At 34.7% G+C, this 22,676-nt stretch overlaps 2 protein-coding genes across 2 annotated transcripts; both read right to left on the reverse strand.

Moving 5' to 3' along the window:
- Positions 1-1,855: 1,855 nt before the first annotated feature.
- On the reverse strand, positions 1,856-9,410 carry LOC116714448 (forkhead box protein N2-like). Its single transcript, XM_032555037.1, has 5 exons — positions 8,468-9,410; positions 6,163-6,756; positions 4,786-4,907; positions 2,648-2,703; positions 1,856-2,281 (listed from the first exon to the last, which is right to left on the reverse strand). The coding sequence occupies exons 2-5, from the start codon at positions 6,742-6,744 to the stop codon at positions 1,941-1,943; spliced, it is 1,101 nt and encodes a 366-aa protein (XP_032410928.1). The 5' UTR covers positions 6,745-6,756; positions 8,468-9,410; the 3' UTR covers positions 1,856-1,940.
- A 164-nt stretch (positions 9,411-9,574) lies between these two features.
- On the reverse strand, positions 9,575-19,138 carry yif1a (Yip1 interacting factor homolog A (S. cerevisiae)). The gene is made up of 9 exons (XM_032555040.1): positions 19,024-19,138; positions 18,619-18,667; positions 16,332-16,576; positions 14,918-15,022; positions 13,165-13,243; positions 13,025-13,082; positions 12,783-12,938; positions 11,991-12,084; positions 9,575-10,152 (listed from the first exon to the last, which is right to left on the reverse strand). The coding sequence occupies exons 2-9, from the start codon at positions 18,647-18,649 to the stop codon at positions 9,994-9,996; spliced, it is 927 nt and encodes a 308-aa protein (XP_032410931.1). The 5' UTR covers positions 18,650-18,667; positions 19,024-19,138; the 3' UTR covers positions 9,575-9,993.
- Between the last annotated feature and the right edge of the window lie 3,538 nt (positions 19,139-22,676).

Consider the following 22,676-nt stretch of genomic DNA (forward strand, 5'->3'; position numbering starts at 1 on the left):
ATGTAGTTTTTTGTGTGACCTCCTTCCCCCGTTCGAGCTCTGGTGAAAACTACAAGCCCCTTCGAGTGAAATTCACCGACAGGAAATGGGAAATGTAGTTTTTATTCAGTGAGGGCGATGTTTACGCAACGACCGAGCAGGTAATGTAAAGTAGGTGCGGATACTTTGCGTTTATCCAAATCACTTCCGAAAGGTGACAGATACGGTATCCTAGCAACCGGAATTCGATTGAAGAGAAAACAGTTGTGACGTAGATGCAGCGCCCTCTGCTGTTGTTAATTTAACCAACGTAGGAGTGACGTCATTCATCACGACACATCATAAATCTTCTGATTTTTTTTCCCCCGCTTGTTTTAAGTAATCCAAAAAATATTTTTTTATAAATATTTAAACTGCATTGGTAACATTAGACTATAAATAAAGTCTCTTTGTTCATTATTTTAAAAAATGCAAGAAATAAAATTTTCCTATTGCATAAATGCACATTTAAATTTAGAGTAACTTAAAAATATCTTTGACAAGCAGAAAACTAAAAACTGACATTTTAAAGGAATATCGACATTAGAGAACATAAATGAAAACAGGAATAGAAAATGAATACTTAAGTGAATTAAAATAAATAGTTTGAATAGATGCCAAATTGAATAGAAAATAAAGAGAATATTTGAAATGGAATACAACTAAAAATGTTTGTTACCTGGATAAATTTGTAACAATGGATATGTTTTATTACTGAAATACTTTTAGAAATAGTGTTTTAGAAAAAGGTACAGTACTTTTAAAAAGGAGAGTTGCAGAAGGTGAAATCACACATGAATTCAAGTCTTTTTTATTTTGTTAATTTGGTGGTTTTGTACAAGCTATCTGTAATTAATTTCTGGGAAAATATTGAAATTATGAAAAAAGAGAAGACAAAAATATTATCTTGACCAAACAAAATAAAGATTTTATTTCACAGAACAGAAAATGAGAAACACTGAATTTACAAACAAAAAAGATCTGTTTTACCCCAACTTATTATTTTTAAACTAAATGGCAGTGGTTGTATTAAACTCACAAAGAAACTAATGCTGTTTAATGACAGTTTAGCTTAAAAGTCTTAAAATTATCAAGAAGAAAGGAAATCTGAGATTTAAAAACATACATGACATCAAAAACATTAAACTATCTCTAACAAACAGGATCAGATAAAAGAAAAGAGATTATTTATATAAATATTGCTACCAATACGTTACTGTTATTCCTCTAATGCTTCTCCATACTTCCTCAGTACATTTATGATTAATAAGCACATAATAAATTAAATATACTTTATTGCCAAAATACTTTTAGAAACCATTTTCAGAAAAGGAAACAGAAAAACATAAATTTATTACAACTGTGTATTAGAAATGCAATTTTTCAACTAAGTGTTTGTGTCTTGATGTGGTTTTATTTGTTAAACTTCATGGTTGACTATAAGAAACTTTAACCAAGACGTAATAGTAACAGTACGTCGTCTTGGTTTGGAAGCGCTCTTTCCACCCCTGAGGTTGATGAGCTCGAAATAGGGCTGCACCACCGAATCGGACCAGATTTCTTTAATTTTGCCCAATACTTGCTGCCAACAATATTCAGCGATTTTTCAGACCAAATAAAATCGGTATGAGCAGGTCAAGCCTTTTTAAACATCATGATTGGCAAGAAAAATGCAATCGGTGCACCCCTAGTTCGAACTGTTAGAAACATTACAGCAAACACTGTAAAACTGACATTTTAATACTTCTAGTTTTAAAAACATTTGTTCTGATCTGTTTCCATAAGAGTTCAGGTTGGGGCGTCCAAAGTGCCAGAATACAGGAGGATTTTTACATCATTTCTTTCCATTCTAACATCTCATAATACAATAAAGTCTAAAGGGGAAACACGTGTTAATGACTGAAACATCTGGGTTAATTGAGCTAATATACGCCACCTGCAAGGTCCAACAGGGACCCGGCAGCTTCCTGGGCCTCCACGTCCAGCTGCAGGATCTCCACAGTCTCCAGGTCCAGTTCGGATTCGCTGGGCAGCACCAGGTACTGGCACTGGTCGGACTCGTAGTAATGCAGCTCGATGTAGCCGCTGTCGGACAGCGGGTCCTTTTCGGTGTCTTCGCTGACTTCGTGCGGCTGGTATTCGTGCGGCTCCATGGTGACCAGCTCCTCGTGATCCGGGGTCAAAGGGCACGGCAGGTCTTCGGAGAAAGGCGTGTGCATTTGGGGAGAGGAACTAGAAAGGAGCAGGGCGTGAGAAAGAGAGTCTGTGGGAGGTAAAGAAAAAAATAAGAGAGATTAATCACTAAAACCGTAACATCAATAATCTATTTAAGAGTCAGGATGATTAACAAAGCAGTAATTAAACACGTAACGAAGCAAATTATTGCGTAAACCGCAGAGATTTAGGCGCAAAACAATGCGGACTAATGACGAAGCCCGTTGCTAAGGCGATTGCTACAGCAACAGAAAACAAACACGGGAACAATGGCGTGCGCTGAAAAAAAGGCGCCATAAAAATGCCACAGAAAGCTGCTTCTTCCCTGACGGAGAGCTCCGGGCTTTAGGAAAGGCACACTAACGAGTCGGTCCGTGTCTTTTCTTAGAAACGTGACCCTGGTGTCGGTACCGACCTGAGATCTCCACCGTGTCGCACACTGAAGGAACCTCGTAGCTGGTTCCATCTAACCTGCAAACGAAACAGCAAGACAAAAAAGGTATAAAAACACGACAGCTGGTTGGTTTAAAATTACTCATAAAGTCCTTAGATTGTACCTGGAGGGAGTGACAAAACAAAACAGCTTATGTTTTTAAAAATACTTTTAAATACTTTTGAAAACTAGTTCAATAATTATAACTTTAAATGTTTTCCACTGATACAAATCTGACAAGTTTACCACTTTACTCTGTAACCACTAAATAAAATAGAGCAACAAACTGCCCTCTTGTGGTTTTCTTTTTTGTTACTCTTCTTACCACCCGAAATCTGATGGACTCAGAAAATGAACCTTCACAGACACATAAAGTTACAAAGTCGGTCTTCTATCACCTGGAGAATATTTCCAGGATTAAAGGATTACTGACCAAACAACATCAAGAGTAACTCATCCATGTATTTCTCTTTATTCAAATTCAAAAATAGTGAAATGATCCCAAAGGAAAATAAAATGTTGTAACTCCATATTAATTCAGATTCTTCAAAGAGTTATTGTAGATAGTGATGGCTGTTGGCAGGAAAGACCTCCTGTTGCAGTCTGTATTACATTGAATTTGAAGAAACTTGACTGAAGTTGGACTGAGTCCCTTTCTGAAGTTAAATAAATTTGAAGAATAATATAATGTAGTAATATAATGAATAAATAATCAATTGGCATTTACAGGAGGGCTGCAACTAACGATTATTTTAGTAATCAATTATTCTCTCGATTATTCTGACGACTAATCAGATAAAAACTTTGGCACAGTCTGCAGATTTTTCATTTAACCACTAAAGCATTTTTATACAATGTTCGAAGTACATTAATAAAAGCAAATAAACTAATAATTCCTAAAATGTTATTGTCTAAAATGTAATAACAGCATTACTGTTGATCATTTGTAGTTTATTGCTTGGATGCATTTGCAGCTAAAGAAATTCTTCTAACATCCGTAGGTGAAAAGCTCAGTCCGTTCTGCTTGACTTAACGTCACTGCAGTTTAAGAATGATTTGGGTTTTTTAAAAATTTGATTAAACAGTTAATAATTGGAAAGAAAAGCTGCTTAATATTATGAGATATTTTTTATTTTTACAAAATTTGAACTAGGTGAACATAAAACTACTTTTGAGAAGTTCTGGGTAGAACATATTTACAAAGTTTTTTCATATTAAATGCAAAATGTACATATATATATATATATATATATATACATACATACAGTACAGACCAAAAGTTTGGACACACCTTTCTAATTCAATGGGTTTTCTTTATTTTCATGACTATTTATAAGCAATAAATCCCACTTATTAACCTGACAGGGCTCACCTATGAAGTGAAAACCATTTCAGGTGACTACCTCTTGAAGCTCATCAAGAAAATGCAGAGTGTGTGCAAAGCAGTAATCACAGCAAAAGGTTGCTACTTTGAAGAAACTAGAATATAAGGGGTATTTTCAGTTGTTTTACACTTTTTTGTTTAGTGCATATTTCCACATGTGTTATTCATAGTTTTGATGCCTTCAGTGTGAATCTACAATGTCAATAGTCATGAAAATAAAGGAAACTCATTGAATTAAAAGGTGTGTCCAAACTTTTGGTCTGTACTGTATATATACTGTATATATATATATATATATATATATATATATATATATATATATATATATATATATATATATATATATTAGGGAGGAGGCCCCAGGGAAGACCCAGGACACGCTGGAGGGACGATGTTTCTCGGCTGGCCTGGGAACGCCTTGGGATTCCCCCGGAGGAGCTGGAACAAGTGGCTGGGGAGAGGGAAGTCTGGGCCTCCCTTCTGAAGCTGCAACCCCCGCGACCCGACCCCAGATAAAGCGGAAGAAAATGGATGGATGGAAATATTTCTAATCAGTGTGGTGTAATTGCTACTCTGTGTTGTTCTTTCAGCCAATTGCCTCTTTTTTTAGTCCTTATACTCCAGTTAATGATCAATAAGATTAAATTAGTTGATTATTTCAGTAATAGATTTATCATTAATCTGATCAATCTGAATTGTTTCAGCCCTAAATTACTCATGTTTTGATTGAACTCACAGTGCAGGCTTGTTGATCAGACAGCTGCTGGTGCCGTGATAGCTGTGGGTCTTCCTCAGACCCTCCAGCAGTGCCGGCCGATACTCTGGACACACACACCACAGCGACCCCTTCCCCACCGACTGCAGCAAAACACACACATACACTTTCATAACACATTTTGCTGGATGATAAATTTTTCCAGTAATTATTGTGGTAAATAATAATATTGATGGTTTGAGATCATTTTCAAGTAATACTTACAGCTGAACAATATGGCAGAAAAACACATGATATAAGCGTGTCATATCAGTCGGTATTGATAACTGTTAGTTATTGATTAGTTTTTTTTATTTGAAATATCTGAAATACATATGACCTTTCCTGTTAACCCACAGTTTTCACTTCACATCATTGTTTTTTTTATTTTTAAGCAGTTATGAGGCACAATGGCAGAACCTGGAACTGCTGCTGCGCAAGTTACTCAGCTGGTTGTTGCTAGGTAACCAAAGAGCAAGTGAGCTGCTAGGTAACCAAAGAGCGAATGATTTAGTTGATTCCACCAACCTTACTTAGCTAGCTGTTGGAGGTTGAGCAGCTAAAGCTTTTCTTCTGTCTACATCCCCCAGAATGCTGTGCGGTTCAGTGAATGTATTGAATATTGAATATTCTATCAGGTGTACTATCTGTTGATATTGATCACATGTCTATCATGTGTTTTATGGCATAAAAATGTTACCCTTGCAAAGAGCAATAAACTTTAATTTAGTAGAGAACACTAAACACTGGAACTGGAGGATATTTAAAATCACCAAAATAATACATGACAACAAAAAACAATAAATAAAACAGAAATGAAAAAAAAAAAAAAACACACCTGAAACTATAAATAAAATTATTAAGATGTCTCTGTAAACTAAATTGCCCTTAGGCATGTCACCATAACAAATTTTGCTGGATGATAAATTGTCCGATGATATCCGATAATATTGTCGTCTTGAGACCATTTTAAAGTAACAAAATGATAATTACATAATAATGCAAGTTCAACCTCTCAAAGATCAATAAACTTTCATTTTAATGGAACTTTTAACATTGGAACTGGAAGACATTTTAAATATTCCAAATAAGCAAACAAAACAACTAATAAAATGAATTATGAAGTCTGTAAACAAAATTTTCCTTCATAAAAATGGTCTAATTGAGACAAATCCATCAGACTGAAGACTTTTTTAATCCAGTTTTTAGTAGAAAGAGAGAAAGACGTGGCAAATTAAAATAGTTTCAATGCAGTTCATTGATTTACAGCTTTTTGTGACAGGCTTACTTTTATATAACATAAACATTTGGGTTCAGTCATATAATTTCAGCTGACTTTTGTGGAAATTGTGCACACACCTGGCTCTTGTCCCTCTGAATGCGACGGAAGCTCTTGCTCAGCGACAGGTTGTGTCTCACCGAGTTCCTCCAGCCGCCGGTGGCCGTCCTGTAGTACGGAAAGTTGCTCACGATCCACCCATAGATGTCCTTCACCGGGAGCCTCTTCTGAGGAGAATCTTCTATCGCCATGAAGATGAGACTGCTGAAGGAGTACGGCGGCTTGGAGGAGGCTGCCACAGGAGGAGGAAGCTGCCCGGGGTGTTGCCCGGGTAACGTGGTCACTTTGGTCAGAGGCTGCAGGGGCAGCAGGTCGCCCCTCTGGTGCAGCCAGCTCAGACAGGTCAGGTCATCCTGGTCGGACGTGTCCCTCTGTCCCAGGCACTGAGAGGCGGCAAGGTCTGAAACAGGAGAGGACGAACGAGCGGACTCTGCTGCAGCCGGAGACAGAGAGATGGGGGAGGGAGGGAACGAGACGGGTGACAGAGGGAGAGACGGGGGTGAGGAGGTCAAGGTCAGAGAGTCTCCGAGAGCAGCGAGAGACGAGGAGAAAGGTGGCAGCGTGTGAGAGCCGTTCTTCATTTCTGTCAGATCCAGACTCATTCAGCTGCTTGGCTGCAAAAGACAGAAATTCAGAAATACTTTACTGATCCCACATGTTGCCGTAGCTAGTTTTAATTCAAAATTATTAAAAATAAATGTTGTAGATGGTGATGGTAGTGCGCAGGAAAGATCTCCTGCAGCAGTCTGCATTACAGCAAATTTGAAGTAGCCTCTGACTAAAGATACTCAGTTTTTCTAAAATAATCTCATAAAATTACTCAGTGACGGCTTAAGCAAATATGGCAAAACAAAAATCAACTAACAGGTATCAAGCCAATGGAATATTAGTGAAAAGAAAAGGAAAGAAGAGAAAAGAAAAGAAAAGAGAAGTAAAGAAAGAAAAAATAATTTATTAATCCCACTGTGCAGAAATTCTCTTGTTACAGCAGCACAGTAACAAAATATACCACATTAAAAATATATAAAAACAATATAAACAACTACTAAAATAACAATAGTTAAAATAAAATTAAATAGAAACCTGAACATCTGGGAGATTTTAAATACAGAATATGTTTTTTTGTATGTACATTGTGCAGCTTTTCAAAGCTCACCTGCAGTAAACAGCACATGTGGTTTATTTTAAAAGTCCCAAATGCAATAAGTCTTATGTACAAAAGAAATTAGATTTATGTGGCAACTTCTATATTTTTATTAAATTGTATTACATCTATAAATAGTGGTGACCCCAAGGGGGGGCAACGGGGTGCCATAGTACCCTCTTAAAAAATGCTGAGAATCATATTCATGTCATAGAAATGAATAAAGAGTCATCTTCTTCAATGAAGAAATAAATGTAAAAACAATACTTTTTTTTATTTTTTTTGAGGACACAGCTAAAATCAACAAAATTAGGCCAGTAGTTTTTTTTTACTGGCCTGAAACAATAATAAAAAAAAACAATACCAAATAATAAAAAACCTCTTTATATTTTATTAGAATTTGATATGATAGATGAACACAAAGCATAACTGTGAGATTAAATACTTTTCAGCTATTTTACAAAAAATAGTTGAAAAGTGTGGTGTGTGCATTTGTTTTCAGCTCCCTCTCTGACATCTCTAAATGATGACTTAGTGGAAACCACATGCAGTTTTCCAGGAGATTTGTAAGATGTGACCTGAGCATGTTTCACCATTCTCACTGTGAAACATGGTAGTGGCAGCATTATGCTTTGAGGTGCGTTTGTTCTGAAGACACAGGTTAGGCTGGTCAGGTCATTTTCTATTATCTAGGTGTGCAAAGCATGTTTTTTTTTTATTTCTATTTGTAAAATGTATTAAATATATATTTACGCAGTACTTTGTGTTAATCTAGCACCTAAAATCTTCTGTAGTTTACATTAAAGTACAACTTTAAGAATTTTCTCTGACCTCCCAGGTTAGATCAGTAACATGATGGCCAGCCGTTCCCCTCTGATGAGCATCTTTCTTTGGCCAAAGTCCAGACTCACGTTCCCATCAACCTAAACCTTGAACTTTAAAGATGATGCGAAAATAAACTCATATGCTTCAGCCTAACCACGACTATGATAAGCTGCATTTATGACGCTCTAAAACTTTGTATGAAGCCACATGGCTCTGTTGTGGGGCAGGAGGCAAATGGCGGAACAATATAAAGTTTCATTTAGCTATACAAGAAAGCCGCCTTTCTCCCCACAGGTAACCCCCCCGTCGGTGCGTTTCGCTCTTTAAAAAGCAAAAAATAATAATTTTTTACTCACCAGATACCAACAAAGATCAGTCAACCGGAGCTCGACTCTCATCCGAAGTCCAGGGTTCGGGAGGAATATTTAAGGCGGAACCCGGACGGGTCAAAACGTGAAGAGTCGCAGCCGGACACCTCTTCCTCCGTGCCCTGTTGATATCTGCCGTAACCATGGAAACCGCAGAGAACGCTCTGCGCGCTCCCGTGCGCAACCCCGAGCATAATCACGCTGCCGCAGTGAAAAAAATAAAATACGTGTAAAAAACTTTAAATATGGCTACAAACCGTAGGAAGAGTCATAATACAACCCCAACAAGAAAAGAAATGTTTTCTTTTCTTTTCTGCAAAATGCCGGATTTAAATGGAAGGGATTTGTTTTCATTAAATCTAAAAGTAAAAGTAATCCTTTAATTCAAAAAATACCTTATTAATCCCGGAGAGAAATTAAATGTAACTTATATTATTACATTTGATTTTCTAGAAAAAAATAAATAAAAATAAAAAAGGTGTTGTAGATGTAGCAATCAGGTTTACAGCAAAAGTGACAAAGCCGCAGAGGACGAATGTGACTTTCATGGTGGTCTAAATTGATTAATTCATTTATTTTCAACACTTTCATATGTGGTACTAAATTGGATCCTTATTCCCATATCTTGATACAACAAAAAAATTATAAGAGAGAATCAAACATGCTGTTCCTGCAGCAAATCCAAGAAATACAGAGGCTGGATGAAGTACAATTGTCCAGCTAAAAATGTCGAGTTTGTCAGAAAAATACAGATAAAATTATTTTTTTCTTTATTTCAAAAGGGATAAAGTTGATAAAACATATACATTTTTAAACAAACAAATATTTACTGCAATCTGAACTCAAAGCAGAAGGAAAACTGGACTCAGTCTTGTTTTTTAAGATGTTTTGTCGCTAATCCGAAACAATTTATTCCTTTCCCTTTAGTTTTAGTGTTTTTGGTTTTCAGATGAGTGGAGAACAAATCCCAGGACGTCCATTGACCTTCCCTTAATTTGGATTGTCACTTCCTGTAAGCACTATAAAATCAAATCTGATTTTATTACATCTTTACAGGAGAAATCTTACCACAAAGAGAAAAAAAAACTAGATACACAAAGCTATATATTTGTTTATTTTTTCATCACACAAAATCCAAACTTTATGATACTTTGTCAAATGTAGATAAATAAAAAAAAAAGAAACAGGAGCTGGGCGTACCGTTCGGTTTAAACACTGAGAAACATGTCCAGAGACATGATATGAAAGCTAATCTGCACACAATCAAATCTGATGTTAAAACCTTGGAGCCCTTTTAGTTAGGTGTTTAAAAATACCAATAATTTACCAGCGTTACTTTACAACCACGCAGCAGACAGAGAGGCGCTTCGTTTCACATGTTCTGCTCGTTTCGATGAAGCGGAAAAGCTTCGTAAACACGCTGCAGCTCAACACCAAACAAATGTTCTCAGTTTACCAACAAAAACAGTAAAAGGGCGAGAGCACAAACAGTCAATAACCTCCTAACCTCACGGTCACCTGACTAAGTGAGACGTTAACCAGTAGATAATGATTGGCTGGAAGACGGCGGTTGCCACGGTGATGTAGAGGCGGAGCTGAGGCTTGGAGTTCGATCCCATTCCCATCGAATCCGAGGAGATGGAGGGCAGGATCTTCATTTTCAGAGATCGAACCTGCGGGGTTTGTAATTAATCAATCAATCAATCACATTTTAATCAAAAACTTTTAGTAAGCAGCACTTTTAATCCAAAAGCACTTCTTGCTACTTCATTGTTGAATAAATAAATAGACATATAAACTAAACAACAAATAAATTTATTGTATGTAATCTGTTCTATCATACCCAGAGTTGAGTAGATATACTTGAAGAACTTTTTTTGGGGAAAAAAAATTTACTTTTAGGAATATTTTTACTACAATGTACTTTTTAATTTCACTTGAGTAGTTTTGTTATGAAGTATTGCTACTCTTCCTAAAGTAAAATTTCTGGATTTACTCAATAATAACCCAGAGTTGTATTTGGAAATAAGATTCCTTAAGACTTTTGCCCAGATTCTTACAAATTAAGGAATTTATTTCACACAAAGCAGAGATTAGATTCTCAAAGAATCACTAGAAACTTAAGCTCTTTGATATTTTACAGTGCATTAACCAGCTTGGCTGGATCTCAACAAGTGTTCAGTTTTGACGTTATCCCTTCAAAGCAGGTTTAATCAATATACAAATGCAATACCTGAAGCTGCCAGAAGAGGACACAGATTTCCTATCCATGTAAAACAGAAAAAGTGCAGCTGGGGGGAAGTAGAGAACTGCTGACAACTTTTAGAGAGGAGATGCACCGAATTTGTCCAGAGGTTGATGGATTTATCCAAAGTGCAATTAAGCAGATTAAAATGGCATGTGTGTGCTTTCATAAACTAAAAAAAAAAAAGAACCTGAAGCAAATTATTTACCCTAAAGGACAAACTCTGGAGCTTTGCCCTTCATGTTGTCGTTCTGTTACAAAAGTCTGTATATTCTTGTATTTCTTGCTGCCATTTACAGTATTTTTGTGATAATCTCACATGAAAATCTAACTAAAAATCAGCAGTGCCTTTAAAATTATGCAATCAGTTGAAAATGACCGGGGTTGAAAACATTGTCTTAAAGGAACAGTGACTGTATTTGTACACTGCATTTTAGATTCAAATCATGAAGAATTAAAGTGTCCCAAGAATGGAGCCTTGCGGGACTCCATCTGTCACCCTTTATAAATGCCAAGTCACAAAACGTAACCCGAGTCTGCCAAAAAAAATAAATCAAAAGCCGTTCAGCATAATGCTAGAAAATAACAATCACTTTTCCAACCAAAAATTATGAAATTTTATTACTTTTTCCTTTTCTAAGTATCAATGTTTTAGTTGCTTTCTGACAACAATACAAGAAAGTGAAGGAAAGCAGCTTTACAGTAAGTTCAGTCATATTAAAATACAATAAATGTGACCAAAGTAAATAAGAGTTTAGCAAAATCATGTTGAGAAATTGGCCGACACCAAATATTAAAGAGTAACTAAACCAGAGATCAACATTTTATTTCAGATAAACTGTCCATATAGGTTGTTAAAGGGTTCTATCTTTATAATTCTGTGCAAATTGTGACATTTTTGCGTAAATTTGGCATAAAAACTGTCTTGATTTTGCCGTCTATAGGTTGAGGGATGGCTCCTGCAGTTAACTTTTCCAATTGGTTACAACGTTTCAACTTGTCACGTCTCACTTGGCCACGCCCCTCCGTGTATCTTGGCTCCGCCCACTTTGGTGACATTTTTCAGTTATTGCCTGGTTGGCGGGTTAAACAACTTCTGTGTTATTATTATGTAATAACACTGCAGTAAACAACACAAAGAGACTAAAACACTTACTACAACTTGTTTTAATTTTCTAAACACTTAAAATAATAGAATAAAGTTTGTATTTAGTATTTAAGGCCATATTTGGTGTGTTATGTGAAAATGCAGGTATTAATACTTACAATGAAGAACATCAGGGCACAAGAGGACCAGGCAAGGGCAACATAATATCCGTCGCTGCCGAACATTAAGCCACACATCACCGTGAAGATCATTCTGGGTGAAATACAAACACACAAAGACAAATTAATTAACTAGATATTTTAGGACACATTTAATTTATTTAGCAATAGAAATAATAATAGAACCAAGGCTGAAACTAACGATTATTTTAGTTAGCAATTATTCTGATGATTAATCAATTAATCCGATTTTTAAAACTGGTGTGTTCTGCAAATTTTTAATTTATCATTAAGGTTTTTTTTTATACAATATTAGAAACAAATTAAAATCCAAATGAACAAATAATTCAACTTCTTTTTAAAATAAGGAAATAAATATTTTATTCAGTACTGTGGCTTTCCTTTAGCTTAGGCCTTTATGTTTGACTTAACATCATTTTTTAGTTGACTGATATTGGATATCAAAAGGTTTTTTCTGTGTTTTTGTTTTACAGAATTCAAACTGAGTGAAGCTAAAACTTTGCCACTTGAGGAAAATATTTACAGAAAAATGTTTTTTTTCTTTGTCTTAAATCCAAAATATATCTTTTGTTGTACAGTTTTGGCTCTGAGTGGGTTGTTCTTTCATCAAATCGCAGTTAAAAATCGATTAATCGATTACTGAATTAGTTGACAATTATTTCAATAATCGATTAATCGTTTCAGATGTGACTATAAAAGAGGTTATAATAGCGTTTTGATGGATACCTGATTTAATACATTTAAAATATGAGCATTAAAATGTGTATTTACCCAACATATTTGTATCCACTGTAGGCGATGAGGTCAAAGGTTGAAAGGTCGCTGTGTACGGTCAGCAAATACAAACTCAGCAACATGACCAGAACCTCAATGATGATCCAAACCAGGGCGGTGCTGGCACACAGTCCCAGAACCTCTGGACTGAACCTGCACACAGTCAACAGACAATCCCGATTAAGCTCATCTGACACAAAACCAGCATAAAAACAGTGAAAAAAGAGAGAAATGTTCACCGTTTTTGAATACCAAGAGCCATGCCAGCCAGTAAAATGTAAGTAATGAAAGCCATGGCTGTGAGAAAGAGGAATAAATGTTAAATAAACAAACATCGCAGAATTTTCTGGTCCTGATTGTGTGTTTACACACAACTTACTGGGTATGTAAAGATCAGGCGCATTTACGTCTTGCCTTGGAGTGAGTGGAGTGTCGCGATGGTACCGGACCTCCCAGTCCTACAGAAAAAAAACCACCACAGAAGAAGAAAACTTAATTTAGCAAGACGATGTGAAAAATAAAAGGTGATTTTAGTTGACAAGAAAACATATTTGAAAGCAATTTGAAGATTTCTGCTGAAAAAGGAAAACATTTTGTAGCACATTATTTTTGTAATTATTTGTTTTTCTGTAATATTTTATTTATTAATTTAAACATTAACTAAACCGCAGAAACTTATTTGTATCTGCTGTGTTTGATACATCACTGTGTTCTTAAGCATTCTCCATAAACTAAATACAAAACCAAAATTTCTACAATTTATGAATAATAAACAGACTCATTTAGGTTTAGCCCAATTAATCTCGCTCTCTCTCTATATATATATACTGTATATACATGTATATATGTATATATATATATATATATATACACAGTACAGACCAAAAAAGTTGCAGTTGAAAAGTTTGGACACACCTTCTCATTGAATTCAATGAGAAGGTGTGTCCAAACTTTTGGTCTGTACTGTATATATATATATATATATATATATATATATATATATATATATATATATATAGGGATGTACAATCTAACCCCGTTATTTGTTTATTTCACTTTTGAAAGGACAGAAAAATGTAAGTAATTAATGTAACATCAGTAAATATCAATTATCTGCTATAACAGCCATATTAAAAATCGGCCCAACCTTTTCAGTTTGGGGAATTCCTATTCAAAACTGCAATTATTGTGTTTTATATCAATTTATGATAAAAGAGCAGATTTAAGGGAGATTATTTAGTCTGGAATCAACATAAAAATGTAAAATATAATCTGTTTGCTGACAACATTTAACCATGTGGAGATTTATATACTGAACTCAGGAATAATAATTAAACTACGGCTGTACAATAAGTATCTGAATGGAAACCAGGTATTTACATACAAGAAATAAAAATACACACATTTTTTGTCATTGTCTGAAGTTAAATCAGGCCAAACTTTTCTTGTTTTATCTTAGTTAGAGTTACCAAAATTATTTCTATTTGCTAAATGCCAGAAAACTTGGCGGGAATATTTTTTAAGAAATCTTTTTGTAATTTTCTTCTAATTCAAAAGTTTACAAACATTTTAATCTTTCAGTCTTTTAATCTGTTTGGGTGTTACTAAGCAAAAACAAGAAAAGTTTGGTCTGATTTAACTTCAGACTGGCAGAAAGAAAAAGTCTTTTTATTCAGTGAATCTAAATATCTGGTTTCAACTGCATGTCTGTAAAAGTTGCTACAGGAGTAAATCTTTACTTTTTATAAGATTTATAAGATAAATGCAGTTATGAAGATCAGAAATATCAGCAGAAGTTCATGAAATCTTTAATACAGATTTGATTAAACTTCTGTTGTAACGTTTTAAAAGACAGAAAACATTTTATCTTTGTCTTTTTCAGAAGAGTTTGCATCATTTATACTTTATAAAATGTTACATCTCATAATAAGGGTAAATAAACTCTGAGTGCTTCTAAATACTCAATAATCACATCCCATAAATGTTCATAAACAGCAGTGATAAGGAGGCAGATTGTCTTGTTTCAGTGTAATAAACATTGAAAAATAAAACAACCCTGGATAACGAAGTACTGAGCGTTTTGTTTCATCGCTGGGCGTGACGTGGAGGGCGGCCAGGTGTAATCAGATTACCTGATGTGTGTAGGGGAACATGAGGATCATGAGTTTCTTCAGGACGTATCTGGTGTCCACTGCGAAGAAATACTTCAGCTTGTTCACAGACATGAATCTGTTAATCTGAAATGCAGAGTGTAAACATTAACAAACACAAACTGGAAGTCTGCAGAGATGAATGGACAGAAATGAGTCATTTATTTAAACAAAAGGAAGTAAACTCCTTTGCTTTTAAACTTCTAACCAAGCAGAACAGCGCAGGTTTAAAGTAATCATGAAGGTTCAACCATTATCTTCAACCTTAGGTAAATATTAACAAGCATTTCTTTTTAAAAATCAGCTGTCCTTTGAATAACTCTGAAAAATGAAACTACTTTTGGTTGTACTAATATGTAATATACATCCAATAAATATTATATTACTACTGAAGAGCAAATTTATTTCAGGAACTTAATTATGATGATTCACAGTTCTATGGGGATTAGAGAAACAAGTGGCCATTATTTTAGTTATTTATCTATCTATCAATTATTCCAACAATTAGTTAGATAAAAACAAAATGGTTCCTTTTTTAAATAGAAAAATAAGCATTTTATTGCCCAAAATACAATAAAATAGCTTGATAATTTGTAGCAAAGGAAGAATCTTTAGCTAAAAATAATACTTAAAGTAATTTCTGTTTGACTCAACATCAGCATGGTGGAGGAACGATCCGGTGATTATATATCAGATTAATTGATTAATAACTGGATAGCAAAAAATGCTTAATAGTAGATATTTTTTACAGAATAAGAACCAGGTGAAACTAAGTCTAAGCCACTTGAAGAGTTTAGGTAGAAAATAATTACAGACTATTTTTTCTTTTATCTTAAAAAATGTATATATTTTTGTATAATTTTGGGCAAATAGCTGCTCTGAATATTCTGTTCTTTCAGGAAATTACCCTTCTTTGACCCCAGTTAACAAGTAATCTATTATGGTACTAAATTAGTTTATGATTATTTCACAATTAATCTGATTAATAGTTTCAGTCCCAATGGAAACAGAGCATGAAAAAACTTTTTATTACCTGTAAATTTAAGAACACTAGATAATCTCCAAGACACTTAATTTAAAAAATAATAATCCAGTCACCTCTAAAGAAATGGATATAATCTATAGTTTAATGAATACATCATTCTGGCAGTTTTGCAGAAAAGTATCGTCTTCCTAATTTATGAAAGTCGTCTAAATTCTCAAAAATCACTTGGATTCATAATATATTTTTGTAAAGAAAAATAGGGAAACATGCTCTTAGTGGAAACTAAAACTTTATTTGCCTTATATTGCCAATATAAATAATAAGCAGATTAATGAAGAACATAGAAGCTTTAAAAACAGTAAAATCTCTGAAGCTATAAACGGCTGAATCAGTCATGCTGACGTCCCTCACCTCCTTGTTCACCATGTCTTTCCCCTGATTGGCTAAGGACGAGCCATACATCATGGCGGCGCTGGCCATCGGGTCGGCGAACAGGTTGTTGACTCCCGGCGCTCCCTGCATGTCGTTCGAGGGTCCCGCCATGTTGTAAGCGGGAGCGTAGAAGCCCTGGCTGTTCATTCCAGGCGCTGCTGAGCTGGTGTCGTCAAACAACACCGCGTCTCCTGCAGAGGGCGCTGCACGCGCTCTCTGCTTCGCTGTCGACAAACGGACACAATGCAGTTCAGTTTTCCTTCTTCTAAGACGCCGATCGATCAGCCCGTGGCCCTGCTCAGGTGCAATAAAAGCTTTGGAATAACTTCTCCAGCATATGCTTATTTATGATACAGAATTTATAGTTTTTATTTTCTGTACACTTCAAAAATTTACTTTTTTTGGTGTGGCTTTTAGTGAAAAAATATTATTACATTTGAAATAAGACAAAACTAACTTCTAAGTAACTTTTCAGCAAGATAAATGAGTTTGTTTTAAGTAAATCATTTCCTAATGTTAACAAAAAAATACTTGTTTCATTAGCAGATTATTTCATTTATCATATGGGAAAATGTCTTGTTATAAGTGAAATAATCTGCCAATGGAACTGGTACGTTTTCATCAATATTAAGGAATAATTGACCTAAAATAAGCCCATATTTCTTGATGAAAAGTTACTTGTAAGTTAGTTTTGTTTTACTTGAAGTGTACTAATATATTTGTACTAGAAAACTAGAGAAAAATACTCAAGACAAGACTGCGTTTTTGAAGTGTATCAGTTATCGTGATAAATTTGTTGTCATGATAGGAATTTTTGGTAACATTTTATTTGAAGGGGTGTGCATAAGGCTGTTACTAGCGTCATTTGGTAAATAATGACACTTTTAATGCAAAGTTGCACCAAAAGTTGCATTAAATGTCCATTAAATGTGTCAACTTTGCATTATTCAGTAAATAATGACACTTTTAATGCAAATTTCCATTAAAACTTGCATTAAAAGTCCATTACAAATGTCAACTTTAAATTAAAAGTGTCTTTATTTACCAAATAACACTTCATGGAGGCAATCGTAGACATTGATGAAGACTCCTTCATGTTTGTAACAGGTGTTTTGTCAGTCTTTTGCACACCCCTTCAAATAAATTACCAAATTTTGATTTATCACTGTTACAATAACTCACAATTAATGATGTTTATACCCTCCCAAAATGTTACTTTTTGTCAGGATTCATAGATTTTCTATTTTCTCCACTGTTTGTTCAATAAAAACATCAATAAAGACCAATACATTTGAAAATACTGTGTGCAGCTGAATGATACAAATCACCCTTTTTTATGTGACTGGTGTCTTAGAGAAGTGCATTACCAATAAAAGGGAATGTTTTACAAGAGCAGTAATTATGTTTGTGGGACTATAATTGCTGTGGCACAAAGTCGCAGTCATGAAAAAGAACAAATAGTTCTTATTGTCACTTTTATCGTTATCCCATAGCAAAATATTGAGATAAAACTTTAAGTCTGTATCGCCTAACATTATCTGTAACACATAATTATAAAATTACAAGAAACAAAGGCATTTATATAGTAAATTGACAGTATCATTTTTGTTAGTCATTTATGATCGGACTGTGTTGCATCTTATTGATAGGAAATGGATCTTTTTGTGACTAACTCAGAGGGCATGAAGTTAGCTGGTGTGAGGGTAGGAGATGATTCATGGTGGCGAGAAGAAGTCTTGCAAGACGCTTTAAGATGTTAAATTGTGCTAAATTTATAAAAAGAAACAAAATCTGTTTAGATTGGTTATTAAATACTGGCTATAGTTGATTAATTTCAACAGAAGGAAGTTGTGGAAGTTTTCAAATAGCTACATTTCACTCATATATCCAACAAACTATATCATTTGTGTATTTATTTATTTATGTTTAGTTTTTTAACAGAAATTCAATCATCTGCTTAAATCAAAAGATGTTGAAATCACTTGCTTAGATTTTAACACGTGATTTGTCTCATACCATTTCCATGAAGGCAGGAAACTTCGCCCTAATGACGATCATGTGCAAACTGCAAACGTATATCTATACATTTTTACCTTTACAATCCACAGCATCACTTGCGGTAAAAATTACGTAAAACTGATCTTTAGCAATACGTCACTACTCAAATGAACACACGTTAAAAAGGAAGTAGATACTATGACTGGATTTTTCTGTAAAATCTTGCAAAGAAGTAAAACAACAGTCGGTGATTCAGATTTCCACTTACTTGCTCTGAAGCCTTGATGAGGCAGATCCATGACTCCAGGAGACGTTAGCTTCAAATTAAAAACAGTAACACGTTAGCTAGTAGCTAGGCTACCTTTCTCACTTACTCCAGGTGAATTGTAGGTTATCTAACTGTTAAGAGTTTAATTCCAACTTTTAAATCGTTACAACCTTATTTTTTTATGTACATATGATTAATTTTCTGTGTTGCTCCGAACTTGTTCTTTCTGAAAGTTGATGCTAACAGACAAGCTAATATTAACGTCATATTACTTCGCTTTTTTTTATTTCACGTCCGAGAAGACGGGTGAGTAAGCCTCATCAGCACCGTTTATAAAAGCGTAGTTTACCTCTAAATAAATTATTTAGTATTAAAAAACACTGCACCGCAGGGAGGAGTACTTACCTGCAAAGCTAACGGTAGAGGCTACAAGCTACGTGGCTAACGGAGCTAATCCCTCCCATTCACTGCGATTGGTTGACATCTGTCTGCCTGCGTGGCAGAAACTATCCAACTCCCCACTGAATAATACAAACAGTACACATCTAATGTAACTCTGTGTTCAGTGGTACGGGACATGAAGTAGCGTCCTGTGGACCTTTCGCACATTTTGTAATGTAAGATTTGGAGAGACTCAAGTTTATTTGTATCTGGCACATTTAAAGAACAAGGCATGCCGCTTTCATGATATTACAGTGACAGAATAAAGATAAATAAATAATGAAATGTGCTAAAATTATTCAGTATTCCAGTTGTTATTAATCAAACAGGACTTCAGTCTTGATTTAAAGGGACTCTGTGTTTCAGCAGTTTTCCAGTTTTATGGAAGTCAAATTTATTTGTAGGTAGGTAGTTCATGAAAACATAGTAGTCACCGATTATAAAACAAGTGATAAATATTACAGTTTGTCAAATGCCATCATTAAAAATAATCAAGTGAATTTACATCAAATATATAATCAGTGTTAACCTCTACTAAACAAAGGCAACTCTTAAAAATAGATTTTTTAGCTTTGTGTTTCAGCTGTTTTGTTGTTTTCTGGAAGTTTGTTCCACATAAAAGAAGCATAAATACTGTATGTCGCTTCTCCATGACACTGTTGGAGTAATCAATGTGACTATAGATAAACACATGTATGAGTTTATGAAAGTTTAGAAATGTTCTTCAGGTGATAGAAGGCTGATTTTGTAACCATCTTTATGTGACGCTGAAGGTTCAGGTCTGAGTCCATCATTACACCTAGATGTCATTCCTGTTTGTAGTTTCTGAATGTAATAATTGAAGCTGTGTGCTGACTCTTGGTTGTTCCTCTTTAGGTCCAATAATAATAACTTCAGTTTTGTTTCTGTTCAGCTGGAACAAGTTGTGGCAATTCCATGTATTGATTTGTTCTACGTAGCTCAACGCTTGAATGGGTTCATAGTCTCCTGGTGATATTGTAATGTGGAACTGTGTGTCATCTTGATAGTTATATTAACTAATCTTATTATTTGTTATAACCTGAACCAGTGGGAGCATGTAGGTATTAAATAGAAGGGGTCCCAGGTTTGAACCTTGGGGTCCTCCATATGTGACTTCTGCCTATTCCCTTTGTGTGAGTAGATAACTACTCTTTGGAACAAGCAGGAGTAACCCAAGGTTTAATCCTGGGACCCGTTCTATTTAATGTACCAATTGACACCAGTCAAACCTTTAAACAGAGTTTTTCCAATCACTTTGTTGGAGATTGGCCGGTAATTTTCGAACAGCGACTTGCCCAGACTGTTCTCTTCCAGCAGCGGTTTGAGAACTGCAGCTTTTAAAGCCTGAGGGAAAACAACTAATGGGAGAAAGAATCAGACTATTTCACTAACAGCAATGCAATAAAAGGTAAAGAGAGGAGCTTCAAAGTGAGAGGAACAAAGATGAAATGGGGAAATTGAAAATGGATCACCCACTTTTCATTTGGATGTAATTAGAACATTTTCCAGTACGTAGGACATGACTTTTCCATCAAACTAACTGACAGAAAGGCAAATATTTGCACCCACTTTCACTGGCAAATAACAGCTTAAGTGATTTATTTGAACAAGTTGCTTTTCCCATATTTTTTATGGGATTGTAATTTACTAAATTTTTGATACCTGATACTCGCTGCAATCGTCTGGGTTTTATTTGATAGAAAACCTTTTGATCAGTTTGGATAATAAAATTAATTGTTGCATTTTTTGATAACTAGAATCAAACTAGAACTTCATTAAAACATTGAAATATTATTATACAGTTCTTTATACTGAGCTATTATGTGAAACTAAAGTTAAATTCACTAAAGTTTGTGGTTGTAATATCATAAAGGCAAATATTGAAAAGATTCTATTACTTTTGTAGGGTGCTGTTTATACTCATAAATATTTTATTAAACATTTCTTAGGACGTTGCACTTTGACATCACACTTTTTATTTTCATCAACAAAGTTCTGGATTAATTCACTCGATGTTTAGTCTTGGCAAAATGTAATTATTTTAGGTCTTTTTTTTGGCTTCCAGTACAAAGCTTTTAAAGGCAAATAAGAGTTTTTACATTCAAAAAGCATTTCTGGTTTATTTTCTAGTGCAAATATCTTAGCACAAGTGAAATATAACAAAATGAACTTAGAAGTAACTTTTCAGCAAGATATAGCTGCTTGTTTTAAGCCAATAAAAAATTAAAAACTGTTGGTTTGAATTGCAGATTAGGTCACTTATAATCAAACATTTTCCCAGTTAAAAGTGAAAAAATCTGCCAGTGAAACTAGAACTTTTTCACCTAAATTAAGGATTTGTTAACTTAAAACAAGCTCCTCTTTCTTACTGAAAAGTTGCTTGTAAGCTAAGTTTAAATAAGTTGTTATTATTATTATTATTATCATTATTATTATTATTATTTAAACTGTACTAAGATATTTGGTCAGATTTGTGTTTTTGCAGTGAATACTTGAGATGAAATTGAAAAAGTTAAAATGAATCGTTTTCTTTATTCGGTCCACTTTCTTCTTTGCACCAGCAGCCATGTTGGTAACACACCACCACAGCATGACACTGCCATCACTTTGCTTCAACTTTAAACTCCTGGAAATATGCAGGACTTCTTGTAGTTGTGGTCAAATTGCTCAATCTTTATATCATCTCAAATAAATCTCTTATCCAGATGTTTTTCCTCTTGTCCATCCAGGCAGCTGGAAATTTTTTGTCAAGCTTCAACTTTGGCGCAGCGGCTAATTCTGGAAAGATGCTGAGGTTTTTTCTCAAGAGTAAGACAGTTTCATTTTTGCTACTTTAAATTTAGGTTTCAACTTACAGCTTCTCGGAAGTCTTAATTTGCTACTTGGGGCAGTTTATTGTAAATTTTATTCAATTTATTCTTGTCATTGGCATAAATATTTCCATAAACTAAACGTGTGTCATATTTTAGATAGTGTAATATGACATTGTGAATAATGTAGATTTAAGGCACAGTCAGTATATTCATGTTCGGACTTCACCTTATGATTACAGATAATCTTTTTTTTCTTTGTAATGCGTAAGCATAAAGGTGGCATGGCGTGACTTTAGACACCTATCCTACTTAATAAATTAATCTGTGGCATGGCAGCATGTTTGTGTGGGTGGGATGAAGGCGTGGGTGGGTGTGGGATGAGTTATGTGACAACATGCAGAGATTTCTAGATGAGTAAACTGCAAAGGAATCCAAGCTTCCTTTATTCTCCACCTCGGATCATGTTAAATTTTTAGAGGAAACTCAAAACAGAAACAAAGAATAAGGAAGTTAGTCAGAGTTTCACCCCCTAAAAACCTAAACATTTAATTAAGGAAGTTAGAGCTGGATTTCCTTATAAAATTAAGGGTAGAGGATAAAACCAGAGGGAAACTGAAGGTGTAATAGGAAGAAGACATGTTGTGGCATGTCACCACTTCACATGTCTCATGAGTGAATTCCTCACAGCTGACTCACCTTACGCTCACCTTTACCCTATTTTACTTTTTATGACACCTTTCAGCATATTACAAACAAATCACCCTGCATGTTCTGATTTAACAA

Source organism: Xiphophorus hellerii, chromosome 23, assembly GCF_003331165.1.
Source record: "Xiphophorus hellerii strain 12219 chromosome 23, Xiphophorus_hellerii-4.1, whole genome shotgun sequence".
Taxonomy (NCBI): domain Eukaryota; kingdom Metazoa; phylum Chordata; class Actinopteri; order Cyprinodontiformes; family Poeciliidae; genus Xiphophorus; species Xiphophorus hellerii.

Excerpts from the sequence above, each read along its gene's own strand:
- LOC116714448 (XM_032555037.1), bottom strand. The coding sequence starts at position 6,744 with ATGAGTCTGGATCTGACAGAAATGAAGAACGGCTCTCACACGCTGCCA. Across the intron at positions 2,704-4,785 it reads CTGATCAACAAGCCTGCACT|GTTAGATGGAACCAGCTACG; the intron begins GTGAGTTCAATC and ends TTTCGTTTGCAG. Across the intron at positions 2,282-2,647 it reads CGACACGGTGGAGATCTCAG|ACTCTCTTTCTCACGCCCTG; the intron begins GTCGGTACCGAC and ends TACCTCCCACAG.
- yif1a (XM_032555040.1), bottom strand. The coding sequence starts at position 18,649 with ATGGATCTGCCTCATCAAGGCTTCAGAGCAA. Across the intron at positions 13,244-14,917 it reads TGTTCCCCTACACACATCAG|GACTGGGAGGTCCGGTACCA; the intron begins GTAATCTGATTA and ends TTTTTTCTGTAG. Across the intron at positions 12,085-12,782 it reads AGTGGATACAAATATGTTGG|AATGATCTTCACGGTGATGT; the intron begins GTAAATACACAT and ends TATTTCACCCAG.